Here is a 24,233-nt window from a genome sequence, read left to right on the forward strand (position 1 = left end):
TTGAAACTTCTATGTACCAATTTTAAGTAAGACATTGAGTTTTTTTGTTTAACCATGATTGAAGTTGAAAGGGCATGATTGTGATGTATTCGGCCATGATGCATTCATGAGCATGGTTCATGCTTCTTGCATGTTAGTTAAAATTTGTGTTTTGGATGGCTATGGACACCTTGAAATTGACCTTGCACTTATATGTGTATATATGATTGCACATGATATTTTGATTATGAAGAAAGTGATGAATATGTTATTTAAAGAAGAAGTTTGTTGAAGAATGTTGTGAAATTTGCATGTACATTCGGCCTAGTACACATATGATGTGAAAATCTTGCAATTTATTTTGATTTTATGCAAGAATGACTAAGCATAATCGGCCACATGAGGGGAATTATTGTGCATGCATTCGGTTAGAGGCAAGCTTCATGATGCCTATTCTTGACTTAGGTAATCGGCTACCTTGTTGTGAGCTAAGGCGAATGTGTGCGTAATTAAAGAAAATTGACTAAAGTGCTTAGTTATGTGATGTTGAATCAATGATATGTGTATTCGCCAAGGCTAGCAAGCGAGACTTTAATAAACTGAATTTGTTTGAATTAGCTCAAGAGCTTAGAGGGCCACAATTGGATAAGGGAAGGAAAAAGTGATCGAATAGCCGTCAAAGCCGTTCGACAACATCCGAGGTAAGTCCTCAAGAAATGACCCTACTCGAATTATGTGAAATGAAAAATTGATGTGTAATGACTATTGATTTATGTGTGTATGAGTATTTGAATGATACCGGGCTAAGTTCAAGGCGATTATGCTAGTGATATGTTTGTGTTTGAGCCTTAATAACGAAAATGAAATACTGAATGGGAAATGATTATTGATGTATATGTGTGCATGAGCAATTGAATGATATCCGGGCTAAGTCCGAAGACATTTATGCTGGTAATTACATCCGGTTAAGACCGAAGGCAATTGTGCTAGTGACTACATCCGGCTAAGACCAAGGCATTTGTGCAAATTGTGAAATCCGGGTTAAGTCCCAAGGCCTTTGTGCGGGTTACCATAACGGGCTATGTCCGAAGGCGTTTGAACAGTAGCTATATCCGGTTAAACTCCGAAGGTATGTGATTTGAAAATTATAAGCTTGCTGGAAAATTTTCAGCTAATGCACTTGTGAAACTTCCCAATAACAAGGTATGTGTTGTGTGTGCTTATGCGCTAGGAGTAAGAGCGTATGAATATTCGCTCCTATGATGGAACGAGTTATCGGCCTTAACGAAGCCGTTATTTGTGTATGAACATAAGAGTTGGGATGGTGAAGTAAGTATGATTATGTGAATGTGTATTAATGAAATGATTCATTTGGCTATGTGAATGTAATGCGTTGGTTAAAGCTGATTTTATTGCTTGAGACTTACTAAGCATAAAAATGCTTACTCCGCTTGCTTTGGCTCTCTGTTTTATAGATTTTGCTCGGTAGCAATCGGATTTGGGATCATTAAAGTCGAAGTCATCTACACTATCAAAGCCTCCATTTTGGTATAATTTTGGTTGAATTTTGAAATGGCATGTATAGGACTACCCTAATGTTGAAGGTCATGTACCCTTCGGTTTTGTGTAAGCTTGGATAGCCATGCGAAAATGGCTTATATCGTTTTAGTATGATTCTATAATAGTTTGTATGATAATCATTATGGGGTATGAAATTGTTTGAAAGGATTAGCCATTGGAATGGTTAATCATAATCACACTTTGTGCTATGTGTGCAAAAAGGGCCATTTGAATCGTGGAAATCATGAAATAGGTAATGGTTACTTTGAAAATAGATGCTGGCAGCAGCAGTGGTGTGGTTTTGAAAAATCACCAAAATTTGTAGGAATGGTATTAAATAGTGAATAAATTATGTAAATGAACGTTAATGAGTCTACTTTCATGAGGAATAAACGAAACGGTCATAGGAGTTACATGTTAAGAGATAGTAAAGCTATTGTGAGATAGGGCCAGAACGGTTTCTGGGTCCCCTGTCGCAACTTTAAAAATTTATTATATATTATCCAGAAAGAATTAGGAGTCATGCCTTATATTTACAGATTCCATTTTGAGTCTAGTTTCATTAGAAACAAACGGCACCAGTATTAAAGCCCTGTACAGAGAGATATTCAAGTTGTAATGCGTGAAGGTCAGAGCAGTAGATCCCTGTAACATGGGTGACTTTAACTAATAAACTGTACCAATTGGCCCGACCAAAAATTCTAGAAATAAATCCAAGGATGGATATATGAGTCTAAATTCAGGGAAAATTTACGGAATCAGTTTCTGAGTTTTGAAACTCGAGATATGATTTTTAAGGTGACAGTGACGCAGATTTCCAGCCTGTCTGGAAATGTCAAATTGGTGGGTGAAATATGTGGATTTGGCTTGTTAACCCCTCGTGTCCGACACCGGAGATGGTCTCGGGTTCGGGGTGTTACACTGGGTCATAAAATTTCATCCCAATTTAAAACTTTTCAATCGCATGCATATTGTTCCTTATAAGGGTCTACAAGACCCAAAACATACATCGGAAGTGGTTTAGGACTAAACTGAGAACTCTCAGAACCTTTTAAACACTTAGAAAATTTTCTTGTTTTGTAGAGTCACACATCCATATGGGTAAGCCATGTGGCTCGGGACACGCCCGTGTGGCTCGGGACACGCTCGTGTCCTCAGCCCATGTAACTCTCTGACTATTACATCATCAACAAAATAAGGTCACATGGCCAAGTCACATGCCCAGGTGCTTAGACTGTGTGGCGAATTAAATTCTAAAAATTAAGTGTAGATTTCATACGGCCTGGGCACACGCCCATGTCCTAAGGCCATATCCTTCACACGGCTGAGACACACAGCCGTGTCTCTGTCCATGTGTTTACTACTGGGCATTCTATTTTGCATAATTAGGGTGCAGGGGACACACGACTGGATCACACGCCCATGGGGCAGACCATGTGTCACACACGGCCAAGACATATGCCCGTGTGTCTAACCGTGTGGACAATTTCTAGGCTAATTTCCAAGCCATTTGCCACCCCTAACACTCGCACATTTACACTCACTTCATGGCATGCAACATGCACATTTGATTTGTAACAATCCTAACCCGTATCCGTCACCGGAATAAGGTTATGAGGTATTACTTGACTAAACAAAACTTCTATAAGGTCAAAGATACTTACCAGACATAAATTATCAACAATGTAAACATGTCTCATTGATTTTCCATAGGAGCTCTTATAAATTTCCAAAATGACTCACTATCAAAACATAACCGATTATCTAATAACAATTTAAATACTATCAAGTTATAACTAAAACATTTCACCACATTAGTTCAATTATAAGGCTTCTCTAAACAAAATGAGCAAGCCATCTTCGCATGGCTATAATGTATACAAGTCGAAATATCATTCTACCTATAGTCTATCCTATACATGTCTTAAACCATGATGATATACAATCTTCTCAACTCACATAATGACTCGATAGTGTGATGATATCTCTGGCCCTTCCAACTCGAGCTAAAGTATAAACCTATAAGAAATGGAAAAGAGAACACGGAGTAAGCTTCAATGCTTAGTAAGTTTTAAGCAATGCAAACAATTAATTTACTTATAGATCAATTATTCAAATTTTCAAGAATTCCTTCCTAGATAATTGCCATTTTGGCCAAGTATCCATGAACATAATGCAAATGTAGCAAATTCACCTCACTTGAATCTGAACTCAATTAAAACCAAATATTGAAATCACAAATAAGATCATAAGAACTCGAAAAGCATCTCATTAACAAGATTTAACCATGTTTGCAATAAAATCACAAATTCACTACAAGCTGTCTTCCTGAGCAACAATCAATAAATTATTTATAACTAGAGCTACGAAACTCCAAATCAATTTCCGTTAATTTTCCATAAAAATAGACTCATATATCTTCTATTCATAAAATTTTCAGAATTTTTGGATTGGCCAATCAATACCAGATTTTTCTTAAAGTTTCTCCTGTTTCACTATTTTACTATTCTGACCATTCTTCACTTTGAATCAGATTTCTCATTGTACAAAATTCAAAACATGTTCTCTTTTATAACCATAATTTTACAATTTACAATGATTTTCTAAAAACAAAACAGGGGACCTCGAAGTCATTTTGACTCTGTCCCACGCCACTTCAAATATCTCATTATCGGAAATTCTTTTGCTTACACAGTTTCTTTTATAAGAAACTAGACTCATTAAGCTTTCATTACATAATTTATTCAGCCTATAACTCAACTCCCACTATTTATGGTGATTTTCAAAAATCATATTATCTTGCTATCCCAAGCAGATTTATTACAATCTACTCTTTCACACATTCTTTGCTTTCATATTATTTAAACATGTATATCATGTCATTCAAGATTGAACTTATATAACATAGGCATTTAAAATGCTTCACTATCAATTTTAATTCAATCAAAATGAACAAAATACAATATCATATCCACATTTAATTTTCCATTATCATAATCACATATAACAATCATATACTTCCACATAACTTCACAGATTTACCGAATGTATCACGATCACATTTATAGTTGTAACACTTATTCACATATGCATCACTTTATACCCTTATAATTCAATCCAAATCAAAATCGCATACGAGTACATAATACGTACCTGGCCCTCATAATGTAACATACATAATCAGTAGTAGTTTACCTCGAACATTCAAATTCATAATCTTATTCGAATCATCGGCGTTAAGCCTGCTAGGTTTAAACCCCGAATTCAATCACCAACACAAAGCCTACGGGTCTTTAAGCCCAGATATAATTCCAGCATATAGCCTGCAGGTCTTTAAGCACGGATACAATTCCAGCACGAAGCTTGCGGACCTTAAGTCCGGATACAATTCCAGCACGAAGCCTGCGGACCTTAAGTCCAGATACAATTCCAGCACGAAGCCTACGGACCTTAAGTCCGGATACAATTCCAGCACAAAGCCTGCGGGACTTTAGCCCGGATATAACACCAGCACGAATGCCTTCAGGGCTTAGCCCGGATATAACACTAGCACGAATGCCTTCGGGACTTAGCCTGGATATAACACCATTATAAAGTCGTCTCATAAACAATTCATATAATATAGCATGTATACCTATTCACTTTGCTCTATTTAATCATTCAATATTTTGCACACTAAGTGTCATTCTCAATATCTCGCACATTAAGTGTCATTCTCAATATTTCGTACACTGAGTACCATATTTGATTGCCCCGCACACTAAGTGCCACATTTTGTCGATATGTCTTCAGACATTAAAATATTCACGTATATACAATTTATACGATATCAAAGCATTAGAAACATAAATTTAACAATGCTTATTGCATACGAACTTACCTAGCTAAATTGTAGAGATACCAAAGTTCAGGGGTATTTTGGTAATTTTCTCATTTTCCTCGATTTTCCACCCGATCTTGATCTAAATTAATAATTTCATTCAATATATTAATTTAGACAATAAAACACCTCATTTCATACAATTTGGTCATTCTTGTCATTTTTACAAAATTACCCCTAAAGTTTTACTTTTATTCATTTTAGTCCCTGAGCTCAAAACATGCAAATTAACCATTTTAACCATAATTAAGCTTAGCCAAATGTTCATGGTATCAAAACAGTCCATAATTCACTTTATGACAAAACTATAGTTTTGCCCCTAATATTTCAACTTCTTTACAATTTAGTCCCTATATCATAAAAATGTAAATTCATGAAATTGAGTAAAATTCTACTATAGAAGAATATCACTAGTGTCTCTAGCAGCCCACACATTTCATTTATTTGACATTTTAACCACAAAATTTTCACATTTATCAATTTAGCCCTTAATTGTCAATTTCACAAAAATTCACTTAACAAAAAGTGTTTAACTATTAACAAGGACTCATATTCTTCCATTAAACTTCAAAACCCTATTATACTCATCAATGGAAAATATCAAACTATTCAATGGTTTTGCAAAATAGCCCCCTCATTAGATAGATTAAGCAACAACGATCCCGAAAATATAAAAATAATTAAAAATGGGACTAGAAATGCCTACCATGCATTAGTCGAAAGTTGGAAGCTTCTTCCATGGCTTCTTAAGCTTCATATTCGGCTTGGTAAAAGAGAATGAAAAAGATGACACCTTGATTCTTTTATTTTATTCATTTTATTATTATTTTTAACCAATTTACAATATTAACCTTTATACACTTTATTTATTACACCAAATGCCAAGCCATCATATCCCACTATCTCTTTAATGGGCTAATTACCAAACAAGGACTTTCACTTTTAAGTTCTATATCTATTTAATACCTTTAGCTTATAGAACACAACTTTTGTACTTTACGCAATTTAGTCCTTTTTGCTTAATTAACTATTGAAACGATAACATTTTTCAACGAAACTTTAATACCATCTTATTGCCACTACGTAAATATTTATAAAAATATTTACGACTTAGTTTATAGAAACAAGGTCCCGATACCTCATTTTCTAAACCCACTTGACCTTAGGGTCATACCACTTGAACTTAATAAATCGCTTATAAAACAAAAATCACAATATCAAAAATATATTTTTTTAAAATCACAATTAGCTCGTAAATATTAAATATAATATTTACAAACCTACTCGTCGGATTTGGTGGCTCCGAAACCACTGCTCCGATTAACCCTAAAAACGAGCTGTTACATGATTACTCAAACATTCACATTCATGATTAAACTATGACTTAGTAAATTCAACATGTCACCCATTCAAATTATCATGCTTTCATATGGCATTCCTAATTTCATGTTTATTTACACATTTTCACCACATTTATTGCATACTTATTAACCATATCTCATTCACCAAACATACATGCCATCCATCACACTCATCAACCACAATCAACCATAACAATATTAAAGCATCAACACATTTGCATGCATGCATCGATAAATAGGGTTACAACCCAAAATAATCAATATGAGCCACCTCTCATGGCCATATAAAAAATGATCATAATACCATCATAAGCTAACACATTTGGCTAATCAATATGACACATAACAAAAATACCAAGTCTCTATACATGCCATACTCAAAATGATAAGGCTAGCTATACCCAAATGTTCGATTGATAGTGTGATCGAGTTTTCGATGTTCTCTGGTCCCCGAGTTAGCTTGGCAGAACTATAAGAAAGAAAAAGGAAAGGGGGTAAGCATAAAGCTTAGTAAGTTCACATGCAAATAAAATGCAACTTAACAAGCATAAATCATGCATTTAACACAACAAACATAACCTTGCATTTTATCAAATCTCATGAACTTATTTCTCACATATATATATACATGTTCTTACCACAAGCTCATCATATTTCATGTCATTCACATGAGTTCGATGTACATACCTGTGCCACTTGTACATAATAACTTACTTTCTTGTCTTAATGCAGTCATTAAGATTGCCCATTGAACTTCTCTTGAATTACCCGTTGAACACTCTGAATACTGTCGGACACATCGGAAACTTGCACCTAAGTGTCTCGTATGTAGCCAATGCTACTCTATATCTCAGACCACATGTTGCTCACTTACGAGCTAGTCACGGGACTTCTCATACAGGCCGTCAGGTATCCGCAACACATGTCGGACTACCTCTCCATTAATAGCATATACGAGACCAGTATCCGGATGCCAAAACATGTGTCATACATATCACGAACTCAGACCACAGCTCAATGAGTTTGGATGTCACATATATTATAAACTCAGACACAACTCAATGAGTTCACATTACATAATTTCTAGTGACATGTCACTTGTATCCTAACTATTCCTAAGGTTCAAACAAGATTCTTCGATACCACATTTCTATAGGACTTGCTCGTAACGTCAATTTCAATGCTCATACCAAATCACATATTCATGAAGAAATCAAAGCATAATTTATGATACAATTTAGGCAATAAACACATGATACAACATCACATTGAATATGTATGTACTTACCATACATGCAATATTAAAGCATTTAAAGTATGGTATATGTTGCATTATTTGCAAATGAACTTACCTCGGAACAAAATGATAGAAACGAGCCTAATCCTCGTAAACTTTGTTTTTCCCTCGATCAAGACCCGAACCACCTTTTTTTATCTATAATGCCAAATTTAACTCGTTCAATACACACATTTCTCATATCGACTCATAACACAAGCTTAGATAAAATTACCTTTTTACCCCTAACTTTTCACTTAATTACACTTTAGTCTCTAGGCTCGTAAAATGAAATGCATGCAATTTCTTAGTTGTCCAAACCTAGCCCATTCATATTCTATCTCATATCATCCCATATTTTTCTTTATTTCACATTTCTACTACTCATTTTTAGACCTTTTACAAACAAGTCCTTTTTAGGTGTTTTCACTAAAAATCACTTAGCAAAAGGTGTTTATCACATATCAAACATTCATATTCCTCCATTAAATATCAAAATACAACCATGTCACACATGGGTCAAATTTCATACATGAACCTAGCTCAAAATAATGGTAGAAATGGATAGATCGGTTGATGACAAATTCAAAAATGTAAAGAACATTAAAAATGGGGCTAGAGAGCACTTACAATTCAGCTTGAAAGATGAACAAAACCCTAGCTATGGAACCCTTATAAAATTCAGCTATGGTTTGAAGAAGATGGACAAGATTTTCACTTCATTTTCCTTTTTTTGTTCTTTCATTTACCAAATGACAAAAATGCCCTTAAGGCCTTTCTTTCAAATTTTTCCTATTCATGCCCATTTTTGTCTAAATTTTTAGAACTTGGTCTAATTGCTATTTAAGGACCTCTAATTAATAATCCAATGCAATTTCATGCTTAAAGTTTCTAGAACACAAGTTTTGCAGCTTATTCAATTTAGTCCCTAAAGTCAAATTGGACATCTTAGGCATAGAATTTATTCATGAAAATTTTACACAAGCATGTAATCATATCATGGACCATCAAAAAATCATAAAATAATCATTTCTATTCCAGATTTGTGGTCTCAAAACCACTATTCTGATTAGACCCTAATTCGGGATGTTACATAACCACTTTAAATGTACCAGATTGTGAAATATATCTGTATTAGCAGACCCTCGATCAACCTCAAGAAGAATGTGCGCGTGAATTTTTCTTTTTCAACATCACTCGCAGATGCCTTGATAGTTTGGAAGTTGTCCTCTAACCATCTCATCTCGACTCAGCTACCTCTAAACTTGTTTGACACCTTCCCTAGTAGTTGCTCGCATGTTGCACTTCAATCAGTACTAATCACTGGCCCTGTAATGACTTTACTATCGACTAGTAGACCAAGTTGTAAACTAACTTCCTCAAGTGTAATTGTACACTCATTGTAGGGAAGATGTGTCTTCAGTCTCCATCTTTTGACCAAAGCACTGATAAGTGGGGAATCCAATTTAGTCCCCCCGAGCATGCGAGCCATGTGTAACACCCCAAAATTGGCGGATTCAAAAGAAAAATGAATAGGTGTGAAGATTATATGTTTCGGTGCACTATTGTAATATAGTCCGCCACTTTTTTAGAATTTTGATAAGTTAAATTCTGGCATATAATGTATCTGCCCATGTAGAGTTTGAGGCTATTTTACTAAAATGACCCCAAAAAATTAAATATTTATAAGAATAACCCAAATTCAAAAACATTAATGAAAACAACCTGGAAGGAATAGTGCAGGGTGGTGCCAGCAACCCCATGGCTGACACCCATGTTAGAAAGGATTAAAAAATTATTTTTTTTGGTGTCGGCAATCTAATGGTCAGAACCCATGTGTATTTTTTTGCTTGTATTTTGTACAATACATTTTGTACTTGGTTTTAAAAAATTTTAATTTTTCTTGGTGCCGTGTAGCAATTGGTTGTCAACCACTTTCAAATTTTTAAATTTTTTTGCTGTTGGTATTAAGATGGCTGACACGCATTTTTAGTAATAAAAAAATTTCTTGATCCTGTGAACCTATTGGCCGACAACAATACATATAGGTATTCCATGATCAAAAAGCCAAAAGTAAAAATATACAAACTCATCTTTTATTACTGGTTCTCCTTCACTATTTCTTCCTAAACTCCTTCATTCTTTTTCACCATCTCATGTTTCAGAAAACTAAAAAGAAAAAAAAACTTATGATAGTCTATCTATTTCAGAAAATGAAAAGCCAAAAACACTTGAGAAAATAAAAAAAATGAGAATAAGGGAAGAAGATAAAAGAAATAAATTGGGATATGAAAAATGAAAGTGAAGGGAACGGTTTGTTTGATTAGGGAAGAGTAAAGAGTGAAAAATAAAAATTAAAAATGATATACATGCTTGAAATTAGAAAAACAAGAAAAAAAAAGTTGAAAGGAAAGAGATGGATTTGATTGGAGAGTAGAAGATGTGAATGAGAAAAAAATTAGAATCATGAGAAATTTAGGTTTCCTTTTAGAAAGATTTAATTCCCTTACAAAAAGATTTAATTCCAAATTAATTAAAGTTATTATGTAAAAAATGATAAATTTCTTAACATGTGGGCCCTAATAAATGTTTTGCTTTATATTTAAAATGGAAATCGAAATCAACACCAACAGAACATTGAAAACCAACAAAGAAGTAAATAAATAAGTAAATAAATAAAACTAAAACCAAAAAGGAAAAAAATGAGTTGTATACCTTGTTGAAAACCCAACGTTCCATTCACTTTCATTTTCCATATCTCAATTTATTTATTTTCTCTTCCTCCCTTCTTCTCAATTTTTTTTTATTTTCTAAAATGTTTGTGGCTTTTCAATTTCTGAAACAGATAAACTATTATAAATCTTTTTTTCTTTTATTAGTTTTTAGAAACAAAAGATGATGAAAAGAAATGAAGTTTGGGAAGAAATATTGAAAACCAGTTGTAGAAGATGAGTTTGCATATTTTTTCTTTTTGTTTTTTATCATCGAATACCCATATGTACTGATGTCGGCCAATGGGTTCACAGGATCAAGAAAAAAAATATTGGTTATTGAAAATGGGTGTCGACCACTTGCTACACAGCACCCAAAAAATTTATTTTTTTAAACCAAGTACAAAACGTATTGTACAAAATATGGGTGAAAAAATATATATGGGTGCCGGCCATTGCATTGCCAGCACCAAAAAAATATTTTTTAATCCTTTCTAACATGGATGTCGGCCATGGGATTGCCGGTGCTACCGTGCACTGTTCCTTCCAGGTTATTTTTGTTAATGTTTTTAAATTTGGGTTGTTCTTGTAAATATTTAATTTTTTTGGGTCATTTTGATAAAATAGCCAGAATCTAAGGTTTTCATCTCGAGATGTTTCCCAATTGAAGAAGAGTACGCCAACCAAAGAGTACGTCTTATAAGGGTTACCACCAAAAGTATGGCACGTTCGGTTTGCTCGAACACTATGTTAGGTGGGTTCTATAACGTGATTGGTTGGGAATCAATTGAATAGATTGACTAGTCAAACTGCATCTGCATTGGATTCTCTTTTATATTTTTCCTGGGTTTTGTAGGGCATTTAAGGAACAAGTTTTGTAGGCATTCAACAGTTTTCAAGATCCACTAAGAGGAACTAAGTATATATATATGGTAAGAAGGGAACACTCAGATAGTTATTCTTCCTCCCGTTCTACGCTTTGATTCTCCTTAAGACTAAATATTTTCTTCTTCGTTAAATAGATAGCTAAAGTCTTTGGATTAGTCAATGGATATTCCATCCTCCTGGTAAGTCTGATATATCTGCAAGTTATGATATAAATAGTAGGTTGTGAATAAAAGGCCTTGCGTGGGGGTCATCTGTAATTGAGATGTTAATAAACTGTCTGTAAATGGGATTTTAATAGAAGTTCCATAATCTTTTAAGCAGTTGTTGTTGCTGGTTCAGGTAGGATCATGGGAACAGGAACTTTGAGTTAAAGTAAAGGTGAGCTTTTAGGTGAGTCCGTAGTCTTAACTCCTACAAGTCATTCTTAAAAGTTTCTTCTTATGTTTGACGTCCCAATAATGATGCATGAGTCCTTGAGTGACTATTAAACATATGTCTAATCCTCGTATAGTATCTGCATAGGGTTTAAATGTGTGATGTGTTGTATGCATGAGTGCATGTAGTCCCATGAAGCAACTATATGTTTGTGCATGAAGCGTATTTTATGTTTCATGATTGTGTCAATGTGCGGTGAGCATGTCAAGAAGTATGATCCAGTTATGGGTATGAGTAAAGTCTTTATGAATGTGTATTTATGTTATATGTATGATGCATGATTGAAAATGTTTGAGAAATGGGGGTTTATCAGAATGTTGAGAAATTGTATGATATGAGATTGACACCACTCTGGTATTTGACAAAGTTTATCAGGATAGTAAACACGAATTTTGGTACGGAAAATCTAAGGAAAGACCATGGCCATGACACATTCTAGAAAGGGCGGATGAGCTGCATTTATCTACTTGGGTTCTGCGTGTCCTAGGGTAATGATGGGCAAACCTCACGCGATGATGAGTTCAGGTAAATCCTTATTGCAAACACGACATTTCATGTGGTGCCTTGGTGGCAATCAAATAGAGCCTTGTTAGGCAAATTATTTGTGAAGCCTTTGTGACGTATTCTGTGAAGCCTTTGTGGCATATTTTGTAAAGCCTTTGTGGCTTACTCTGTAACGCCTAAATGGCTAGTAATGGTTAGTCGCCTTCATGGCGAAGTCTGGTTGCTCATTAAAGTAGTTCCTGAAGGAGTTTTCCTTACGGTGTCCTGATATATGACCTCGCTATGGTAATCTACCAGAGAAAGAATACAGCGAACTCAAAAAGTATGGGCGATGTAAGTCTCCAACAAGTCTAAGTAAATCCACATTTTGTAAAGAGGTTATTTAATTCTATGGTATGTGCCAAACGTGGGAACTCTCACAATTTGTAACACAATTATCTAGATTTCTAATAAATGACGTAAATGTCGCATTCATCAAGATAAATTAATTATTCGAGTTGAGAAGGTTACTATCTGACTAATATTCTATCAGCCACCAGATTCAGTATCAGAATCTGTCAACGGTAGGACCCACTTAGGAATTGTTCTAAGATTAGCCAATACAAAAATCCAACAAAGGTAAGATCAGTATGTAGATCAATCTAAAAGATCAGTTATTGAAAGAATCTGCCAAGAATGACATTTATGCGCAACATCTGAAAAAGGTATTCAACTTCTGTCTATGAGGGAAACTGCCGAAAATTGATGTCAATATGAATATACTTTGTGGAATGCATCAGTCTCTATCTTTGAAAAGATTGTGAAATAGTTCCGCAATGAGAAGTGAATGTTGTAGTCTGCCATACGTATGGAATAATTGTATGATAGACAAGTGTAGAAATGAGCCTATATGAATCCAATGAGAGAAAGGAAAAGTATCAGCCAATATCAGAAAGAAATTCAGTACTTTTCAAGATTCAACTAGAAATGTTCAATGTGGTTAAAAATTTCTAAGGTCATACGAACTTACAAGCATCTGTTCACAATGCGAGTTCCAGTTTGGATAATTCTGCCAATAAATCTACTTATATATATATATATATATATATTCATAAAACCAAACAAAATAAAAAATTGATTATTGACGATGAATTGGTTCGTTTGTTTATATGTAAAAGGTTTTACGGAAAATATTTTCTGCATTTTCCTGTGTTTGTTTCCCAAAAAATAATTTAGTCAACAGAAAATGATTTACAGGTCAATGTAAAATAAGTCATTTTTCTTGTAAAATGACTTATTCTTTTGAATAGCGCAAGCCATTTTCTGGAAAAGAGCTCATTTATAACTAATTTTATTTTTATATAAAAATTAACTTAAACTAAACTTAATATTATCATATTGATAATAATTTTTATTTTTGTTTTTAAAAATAATTAAAATATTAATATAAAATATTATATTTTCAATATTATTAAACATACATATTTAGTTATTTATATTTAGTCGTGTAATAAATTATTAATATAATTAATATAAATTTTTTATTTTTCATTTTATTTTAATAATAAATATTTATTATAATTATAAATATATTATAGTATAAAAGTTAAAATACGTCATAAGTCTATATACTCTTCACAAATTTACAATTTAATTTTTATACTTTTATTTTCAAAATTTAATCACTTTACTTTTCGATTTAAAATCAACTCCAATTATTATTTTATTGATGTCATATTTTTAAATAAAAATACTCATTTATTAATTATGCAATTGAAAAATAATATAATAAAACTAAATCTAACAAAATAAAATATAAATTTATATATATATATAATAAATTCAATTAAACAATAAAATCTCGAATTAATATTTATTTCAATAAAAATAACATTTATTTAATATTTTTAAGAAATATGTGAAATAAGATAAAATATTTATTTATCAGTAGTTGAAAATATCAAAAGAAAATATTAACTTTATTAACTTTTTCATAAAACTATTTTCAAGGCGGAAGTTGCAAATAAGTTCAAATCAAAGACAAAAAACACATTAAAATCAATATCATTGATCATTTGAACCAACTTCTCCTCTAAAATCTAAACCAAAAAGCTGTTGATAATAGCAATTGTCATTTCTTTTTTGCAATCCTAAAACCCTAATAAATTCCCAATTTACAGCAAAAAGAGAGAAGGAAAAATCTCGTTTACTCTCAAATTCGATTTTTAAGTTCATTTATTTTTAATTCAAAGATTATATATACCCTTTTCATTTATTTCGTCAATCGTTGTTTCAGAGTTCGTTTCTTACTGCTTCCTACTTGTTTGGATAGCAAAAGTTTCTATTTTTCAAATTTCTATCACGTTTATTTATGATTATATAAAGAAAATGGGATCAAGCTTGCTTCAATGGGAATCCGACCCTCTATTTCCAGCCGCCGAAGTCGTTCAAGATTCAGCTGACAGGTTTTATCTTTCCCTAGAAATACCCATTTCGAAACTTTTTCAATTTTTAATTATTTTCCTTTCGGTTGCTGTTCTCGTGTTTAATGTGGCGTATCACACTGCAGACTGCTGAGTTATGTTGTTATGCAAGTTCAAAACTAAAGATTTTTCTTTGTTAATTTGATATTTCCAGGATGGAATCGATTTTTCGCGTTCTTTTGCATGAACAAAATCTTGTTGAAGCTAATAATTATGACCCGAAGCTGCTTACTTTGATTGGGTACCACAGGCGCGATCTTGCTACCATACTTGAAACAGCAAAATGGCAGGCATTGGTTCCTTGTTTATTCTTGAGTTTAATTATTTCCTGTTAATAGTGTTACATTTGCTTATTCTAATGCTTCCTTTGATTTTATTAGTTGGAAGATTTTGAACGAGCAGTTAACTCATCAGCTAGGATGGACCGGCCTCACTCTAGGGAGGCTGTGATTTTTAGACAAAAGGAGTTTGTTAGTGCTATTAGAGAACAGATCAACAATGTTGAGAAAAGCTTGGAGGAAATGGCAATGGGAAATCACGCTAAAAACTCTGAATGGAAAAACTTGAATGAACAAGATAAAGATAATTTGGCATTATTCCTTTCTAGGGGATTAACAATCACTGTTATGAGTTCGGTGATAGTGACATATTTAAAAGATTTCTTGATCCAACCACGGCATCATGCTCAACAGATGCTGGAATTGTTGGAAATGAATGTGGAGAAATTGAAGAAGTGAATATGAATGGTAATGCTTATGGTAGCCATTATTATGATTCTTTGGAGGAGAGTAACCTAAGGAAAGTGGATTCTCAAATTTCTATGAAATTGGGTCTAAATGCAATGAATTCTTTCCAAGAGAGTTCTTGTAATAGGAATGCTGACGATGGAAGTTGGTATATAGAAGCTGGTGATAGCAAACCTAAGTGTTTCTTCCATGAGAATAAGCTGAGATGCTCTTCCAGCAGTATGAATCTCATTGGTTTCTTCAATAATCTATGGGGAGGAAGGGTTCCTAGCAGTTATACAAAGCGATTAAAAGATGGGGAAGAAGAGCATTCTCCTTTGCACATTGATGCTTCTCATGCTGCACAGGTACGTTTCAATCCATCTTAACAATATTTTTCTTCGGAAGGCATGCATGTGATCAGTAGTCAAGATATGGTGAAGTAGTTAGCTCTGAATTTTGATACTAGCATTTTACAGAACTTCTGAACAATTTGTACTATGAGTTTGGTTTTTTTTTTTTTTTTTACATGCATTTAATTTTTAAGCAATACATACCTTTAATTGCTTACCTTTCTTATTGCTTAGTTTTGCAATAAACTCATCAATTCCTCTAGCCTTGGTGCATTGATCAATGTCCTCAACTTACAGTCTGCATCTCTTTATCAGGGCCAGCATATTGGACTATGTTCAACACTTAAAGACCATGGCCTACAGGGATTACATGGGTTTCTGACAAAGGTCATGCACTTGAGGAGGAGGCTTGGGGCATGCAATGCCAGATTTGATAGATTTTCATATCTCGTTAAAGTTAATCAGCGGTCCATAAAAATGATATTGGCAATAGTATTTGTCTTCACACTTTTAGGTAAGTGCACTATTTGTACATACCATCTTCTATTTGATTTACTCTACTTGTCCCTGCTAAATTCAAATCTAATATTCCTGATATTTAATTTTATATTATTTATAGTAGATAATACTTCTTTAGATTCGCTGTTCAAATCTAATTCAGTTACCTCTCCTAAATTATTAACTTGTTGTTCAATTTTATTAATTTTACTATATAATTTATTAAAATATATAGAGGTTATATCCATTAAACTATTAAATCCTTTACTAAAGGTCTAAATATTATTTTCATTCTTAGAGTCTATATGCATAGTATGATTGCATGTTTTATCTTTATATAAGCAATTTGTTTCTTCCATATTATTTATCTATGGTACCTAAGACAGTCTGTTATGTTATTATGTCTTAGCACTCAAAGGCCTAACGTCTTTCTCAGACTAAAACAGGCAAAACTAAGACAAAATAATATATGTATGGGCCACATTTCTTTTATTAACAAAAATATTATAATGTTTAGTTTGTTATTAGCTCTTATACCAATTACGGGGAATGAGGGATGCAGAAGAAGAAAGATTATATTATTACAAAAGGAAAGTTTACAAAAGAAAGATTACAAGGAGAGGATATTTCAAAAGTAAAAGTTTCTAAGACTATTTTGGATTTTGATATCGATCTTCGATGCCTTGTTTAGGCTACATACATCTCTATTTATAGTAAAATTTCTTAATTCTATTTAATTTTTCTTTAATCCCGCATAGTGTTTCTGATAAGGATCCTGTCTCATCATTAATATAGTTGCTTCCACGTTGCGTACATCATTTGTCTGTTGCATAGTCTTGTCACATCGTTTTTCTTCCATGTTGCAACATTTTCTGATGCCTTTTTTTTCAAGTTATCTTCTTTTTGTCCATTAGTGTTTCTTCGACATTGTTTCTCCACGTGTCTTGGCCTATTTTGGCTTATCCTTCTTGGATGTTATCTAGATTCATCAATTCTATTTCATCTAGATGTAATAAATCTGGTGAAAGTTTTGACGAGTTTCAATTCTCCCATGTATTTCTGATTTCCTCTATTTTTTCTGGTGGGAAATCATCAATTTCCATATCAGCTATCTTTTTTAATAATTGTATGGATTCTTCGTCTCTATTATTCTGGATATTTCCAGTTTCATCTGCTACAATTCTTCTCTCATCAGTCTACAAGTCTGATGTCGAAGAACAGTTGACATTAAATCAATCACTGCTTGGGTCTGATAATAATTAAAATTATTATAACACTTGTCAATATTTTTTGTCAAATGTTCTTTATCTTCTTTGACAGCTGATAAATGAAGGCTTCCTACCATTCTTTGAATAATCCAAATTTGATATGGCTGATAAAATCTTTATTTTTCAGCAATACCAATAAAACTATTTATTTAAATATAAAAATAGTAGAAAAATCATTGTGTTTTACTATTTGTGATAATATAGACTTAATAATTGTAGGAAAATTTTTAATAAATGAAAAGAAAATTTTGAATTATTATTTCTTTTACAAAACCCCATTCAATACTTTTTATATCAAATGATTCATGATCAAGTTTAAATTTAATAGTAGGAAAATTTTCATTTATATCATTTGTAAAAATATATGCTTGTAAAAAGTATTCTAAAAAAATATTTTAAATTGAGTTTGCTGGTTGCAGATAGAGGTGTGCATGGGCCGAGCTACCCGGCCCGGCCTAAAAGTCTGCCCGAAAAATGAGAGGGTTCGGGTAAAAATATAGGCCCGAAATATGGGTTTGGGCAAAAAACAAGGCCTGTTTAGAAAATGGGCCAGGCTCATGTAAACTTTTTGGCTGAGCCCTACCGTCCTACTAATTATATACTAAATATATATATATATTTTATTTTTAATCATATTTACATTTTATTTTCAGTTTTAATATAATCACTTTTTATTATATTTTCAATTTGTGTATTGTTTTAAGAATTGTTTTAATATCATTTTTTATTTGTTTTTGTTTTAATATTTGTTTTAAATGTATTTGATTTATTATATTTTAATTTTTTTATTTAATGAAATAAGCTAAAAAAATTTAATATTGGTCGGGCTAGGTTGGGCTTAACAATTTTATTTCAGGCCAGGCTTTGACAAATTTTTAAGTCTTTCGAGCCAGGACGGGCCGGGCTCGGGCTTAGAAAATGGGTTTAAAATTTTGTCTGGGCTCGGCCTGGGCCATGCACACCTTTAGTTGCAGATAACTCTATTTATTTTGAAAAATATCTCACGGTAATATTTTTCTAGCTTTATTATATAGACAATTTAAACATTTTATTTATAATATGACTATTTGTCCCTTTATTAATACAATATTGAAATATATTATGAAGATTGTTTATCTCCTTAATATTTATATATTCAATTCAAGCTCATTAAAATCTCTATATAAAATAGATTCTAATAATAAATCATGAGCTTGATTTTCTTAGTTGTTTTTTCAATTAAAAATTGTGAAAACTTTGTAAGAGCTCTTCTGAAATTAGCTCTTTGCTCAGAAATATAGGTTTTTCATATTTCATTTATAAAATTATATAATTTTGGTGATAATCCTGATTATAAAAATATTTTATTTTTGGAATTTGTTGTTATTTCAACAAATTTTCTGCTCCTTTTATAATTTCAGAATAACTGGCTTGAAATGCCGAATTTGGATCTTGAGACCAATGGTATTGACTTACTGTTCTTGGTGTAAAGGATAGTTGAGGTCTAACTGGTTGTCTTACCAGTGGATAAGGAACATAATATCTCTGATTAGGATAAAATGATGCTTGTGGAGATATTGTAACAAATCCTTGATTACGATTTATTGTCTTCCCTTTGTTGGGTTTTTTATACAGTAGTCCATTCTCCTACTTGTTCTAGAGGTTTTTTACCTCTATTCATAGGGCTTGCTAAGATAATCAATAAGAGTGTTATTAGTGCCTTTCACACATAAAACTTCAAAATTAAAAGTACATATTTCATTATACCATCTAATTCTCCTAGGTACAGCTTCTAAACTTTTATTAGTAAGAATTTTTTTAACTGCTTGATTATCAATTTTTATAATAAAATATTCAGATGCCAAATATATAAGAAAAGTATTTATTCTGAAGATTGATATCAGAATCCAAAATAGTCTTAGAAACTTTTACTTTTGAAATATCTTCTTCTTGTAATCTTTCTTTTGTAAACTTTCCTTTTGTAATAATATAATCGTTCTTCTTCCTCATTCCTCATTCCCCGTAATTAGTATCAGAGGCCTTCAGAGTAGCGATACTTGAAGAATAAATATCGTAGTATTCATTGTAAGTTTTTATCTTTAATTTACAATTCAGTTAATTCTGTGGTTATTTATTTTAAAATTCATACATTTGTTATTTTGTCTTACTTTTGCCTGTTTAAGTCTCAGAGAGAGACGTTAGGCCTTTGAGTGCTAAGACATAATAACATAACAGATGGTCTTATGTACCATAGATAAATAACATGGAAAAAACATATTGTTTATATAAAGATAAAACATGCAATCATACTATGCATATAAACTCTAAGGATTTAATAGTTTAATGGATATAACCTCTATATATTTTAATAAATTATATAGTAAAGTTAATAAAATTGAACAACAAGTTAATAATTTAGGAGAGGTAATCGAATTAGATTCGAACAACGAATCTAAAGAAGTATTATCTACTATAAATAATAAATTATATCAGGTTCTTATTAACAAGAAATGGATTTAGGTCCTTTATATTACGGTAATAGTAACATAATATTAACTTTATCGAGGAAGAAAAACTTCTTCAAAAGAATCATCTTCTACTAATAAAAGAAGTAAAATCCTTAAAAAGTAAAAGAAAATATACTTGTCAACAAAAATATGATTTCCAATCTTATAAAGAACTTATAGAACATTGGAAATTTAAATTTACTAAAAATATAGATAAAAATGAAAGTGTTGAATATTTAAAATTAATAGAACAATTTTATGAAAAATAAAGACTTATTTACTTTATTTAATTATCATTATATGTTAAATTATGATACTATAGATGTAGTAGTTCTAGTAATTCGATTATCAAGAAGATTTAAAGGTTATTAGTTATAAATCTGATGAAAAAAACGCTTCAACAGATGAAGAAGAACCAGAACCATTGGATACTGAACAAACAGATTCTTATGGAAAAAGAAAAATAGAGTCAGATATTCAAAACGATGATTATATGAGAGCTTTAAATAAAGACTTTGAAAAGTTGAAAATACAACTAGAATTTTTGGTAATCAAACCGAAAATATAGCTACTAATGAAATAAAAACAGAAAATCTAGGAAGTCATCTAGTCAACCTAATCAACCTATACTACATAGGATTGATGATTTAAATATGATTTCTCAAGAATTCATAAAACATGGAATAATCTTGAGTCCTATGAAAATAGAATTAGAAAAAAGAAATAGAATTTTAGGATTAAATTTATCGGTGAATGGTCTTAAACTACAAGATCATATTATTATAAAAATAAAAGAATTTCCGAAAATATTAAAGATCAAAAATAACTTCAACAATTTTTAGGAATAGTTAATTATGGAAGAAACTTCTTTCCTAACTTATCTAAAAAGGAGGTGAGTTATATAAAAATTAAATAAGGATAAACCTTTTAACTGGTCTAAAAAGATTCGAGATTATAAAAATATAAAATCACTCTAAAGGTTTATTTAGCTAAACAAAGTGATAAATTAATTTTAGAAACAGATGCATCACAAAATTATTGGTGATGTATTTTAAAAGCTAAAACAATTAAAATGAAGAATTAATATGTGGATATAATTCGTAAATTTAAACCAAATGAAATTAATTATGCTATATATGAAAAAGAATTATTAGCTATTAAAAAAGGAAGAAAGACTGTTTTTATATATTTGGCATCTGAAAATTTTATTATAAAAACTAATAATTAGGCAGTTAAACAATTTTTTACTAATCAAAATTTAGAAACTGTACCTAGGAGAATTAGATGGTATAATGAAATATGTACTTTTAATTTTGAAGTTTTATATGTGAAAGGCACTAATAATACTCTTGCTGATTATCTTAGCAGGCCATATGAATAGAGGTAAAAAACTTCTAGAACAAGTAGGAGAATGAATTACTGTCCATAAAAAACCCAACAAAGGGAAGACAATAAATCCTAATCTAAGGATTTGTTACAATATATCCACAAGCATCATTTCATCCTAATCAGGGATATTATGTTCTTTATCCACTAGTAAGACAACTAGTTAGATCTCAACTATCCTTTACACCAAGAACGGTAAGCCAATACCTTTGGTCTCAAGATTCAAATTCGACATTTCAAGCCAGTTATTCTGAAATTATAAAAGGAGCGGAAATTTGTTGAAACAACAGCAAATTCTAAAAATAAAATATTTTTATAATCCAGAATTATATAATTTTATAAATGAAATATGGAAAACCCATATTTCTGAACAAAGAGCTAATTTCTGAATAAAGAACTCTTACAAAGTTTTCATAATATTTAGTTAAAAAAACAACTAAAGAAAATGAAGCTCATGATTTATTATTAAAATCTATTTTATATAGAGATTTTAATAATAAATCATTTTTAGCTTGTCAGGCACTCTGTAAAACCCTTTTCATGCTTGTTTGTACAATCACTTTTGAGATGCTATGCTTGTGTGAATTGGAAATTACATGAACCGAGAGACCAATGTGGAAAACCATAAGTGTGTTTTCCAATGATGTTATCTTTAAGAGCTTAATTTTCATGCAATAGATGGAAAAATGATATCTCCTTTTAATTTAAACATTTAATTCAGAATTTGAGGTAAAAAAAAAAAAAAAAAGGGATGTAGGAGAAGGGTTCCTTTTGGTTGTACTTAGCTTATGGACTTTTTGTTAAACAGTTGCATGTTTCTTGCTTACACACGGTTCTTGTTGTTAAATTCACTCTCAAAGGAGTTAACCTAAGGAAAATAATCCTGCCAAGCAGCAAGACTTTACAAATTCATCTTACTCTCCCATAAAAACTTTTAGGCGTTAATATATAAGTTCCATGGATAAATTTCAGGGAATCAAATTGTTTATTTGGGGCCTTGGATATAAAATTAATCATTATCCCATAATTTTATTCATGCAGGTATATTGATCTTCCATATTGCTTGAAAGTGGTCATTTGCTGTTTAATAGGAATATCGTTGCATCTGCAAAGTGGGTTTTGAGTGGAGTTGCGGCGCAGATTACTTGCTCGGCTCCCATAGCAAGTTGAGGAGCCAACCATCAGTAACTACATTCTGAGATTGGTAGGCAAGCAGCCTTTAGATTTTGCTGCTAACTACAATACAGAAGTAGCTAATACAAATGTATGTACTCCAGCAATTCATCTAAGAAATTTGTACATATGAATGGCATGCCATTTCACAGATCTACTTTGTTAGTCAAAACTTATATAACCTGTATATGATGATATCCAAGCCATCTCGAATTCCAGTTAGAGTAACTGCTGATCCATGGTGTGTTCTACAGTTCACTTGGGTTAAGTTTGACATCTTAATAGGGTTATAAAATCACAGTTCTTTAAATTTTGTTTTGTACATTAAAATCCCAATCTGAGATGAATTTTTTTCCCCTTTCCTGATCTAAGCTGCTACTCGTTGAGATCCTTTTTTGACTTCTTGTCGAAGGGAGATACGGTTCTGACCCATGGAGTTGGTCCTCTATCAACTAATCTGAGTTCAAATCCAAGATCTAACTGAGATTGTAGCTGAAGATGGACATTTAATAGTGCTATGGTTGGGGATGTCGATATAAACATTCGCCGTTATAGAGATTGGAAGTCTTGGGGATCTAGACCCGAACCTACGCTGCTGCCGTCATCTATTTGCATTATTCAGATCACCGAAGCATTGTTTTCCCATCATTCTGTGTTGCAGACAAGCTTGTTTGAACTGGATCGGTTGGATCAAATCGACCGAAATACCAGTCTAAAGAGAGGCATTGAATTAATTAACTCAAGGTGAAAATTGGTATAGAAAAATTAAACTGGGCAAAAAATCAATTGAATCGAATTTTAATTTTTTTAATAAATTTTTAATAATTTATTTAATCCAATTGCACGAATCAATTGAATCAATTAATCTTTCTAAATAAGGCCTCTTTCTAAATAAGGCCACGAGACTTAATTTTTGGCTTTTTCTTCTTTTATGATTATGCCAGTTCTGTGTTGATGTGTTCCCAATATTATGGCCGGGCCTTCCATTCTAATGCCATATGAATGGTATTCAATTTTTCAAAACAAATATGAAATTTTGAGTTGGCAAGATTTAAGAAATTTAACCAGTTTTTACTTTTTACCAATGTTTTCTAAACCGGCATTCAAACCAATTAAGCCACCGACTCGAAAAATTTACTAAAAAAATTAAAAAATTCCAATTCAACCAGTTCAGACACTGATTCAACCAATTTTTAGCCAATTCAATAAGCAATTCAACCAGACTTTTTGCTGCTACGTACCGATTTCCAACCTAACTGGTTCAAAAGAACTTCGAGACTGATTCCCA

The 24,233-nt window shown here is 32.0% G+C and overlaps 2 protein-coding genes across 4 annotated transcripts; both read left to right on the forward strand.

Annotated features, from left to right (window-relative positions):
- Window positions 1-14,961: 14,961 nt before the first annotated feature.
- Window positions 14,962-15,793, forward strand: LOC128279232 (uncharacterized). The gene is made up of 3 exons (XM_053026772.1): window positions 14,962-15,038; window positions 15,211-15,352; window positions 15,437-15,793. Exons 1-3 carry the CDS (start codon window positions 14,962-14,964, stop codon window positions 15,791-15,793), a joined length of 576 nt encoding a protein of 191 aa, XP_052882732.1.
- LOC108460077 (uncharacterized) lies at window positions 15,395-23,275 on the forward strand. 3 transcript variants are annotated; one of them, XM_017759454.2, is made up of 3 exons: window positions 15,395-16,149; window positions 16,450-16,648; window positions 22,814-23,275. In XM_017759454.2, the coding sequence occupies exons 1-3, from the start codon at window positions 15,796-15,798 to the stop codon at window positions 22,837-22,839; spliced, it is 579 nt and encodes a 192-aa protein (XP_017614943.2). In that variant the 5' UTR covers window positions 15,395-15,795; the 3' UTR covers window positions 22,840-23,275. The 3 variants fall into 3 exon arrangements, with proteins under 3 accessions (XP_017614943.2, XP_052883098.1, XP_052883099.1); XM_053027138.1 differs by having other exon boundaries at window positions 22,864-23,275; XM_053027139.1 differs by lacking the exon at window positions 22,814-23,275 and having other exon boundaries at window positions 16,450-17,421.
- The last annotated feature ends 958 nt before the right edge of the window (window positions 23,276-24,233 follow it).

The sequence above is a fragment of the Gossypium arboreum genome, chromosome 4, assembly GCF_025698485.1.
Source record: "Gossypium arboreum isolate Shixiya-1 chromosome 4, ASM2569848v2, whole genome shotgun sequence".
NCBI classification, from domain to species: domain Eukaryota; kingdom Viridiplantae; phylum Streptophyta; class Magnoliopsida; order Malvales; family Malvaceae; genus Gossypium; species Gossypium arboreum.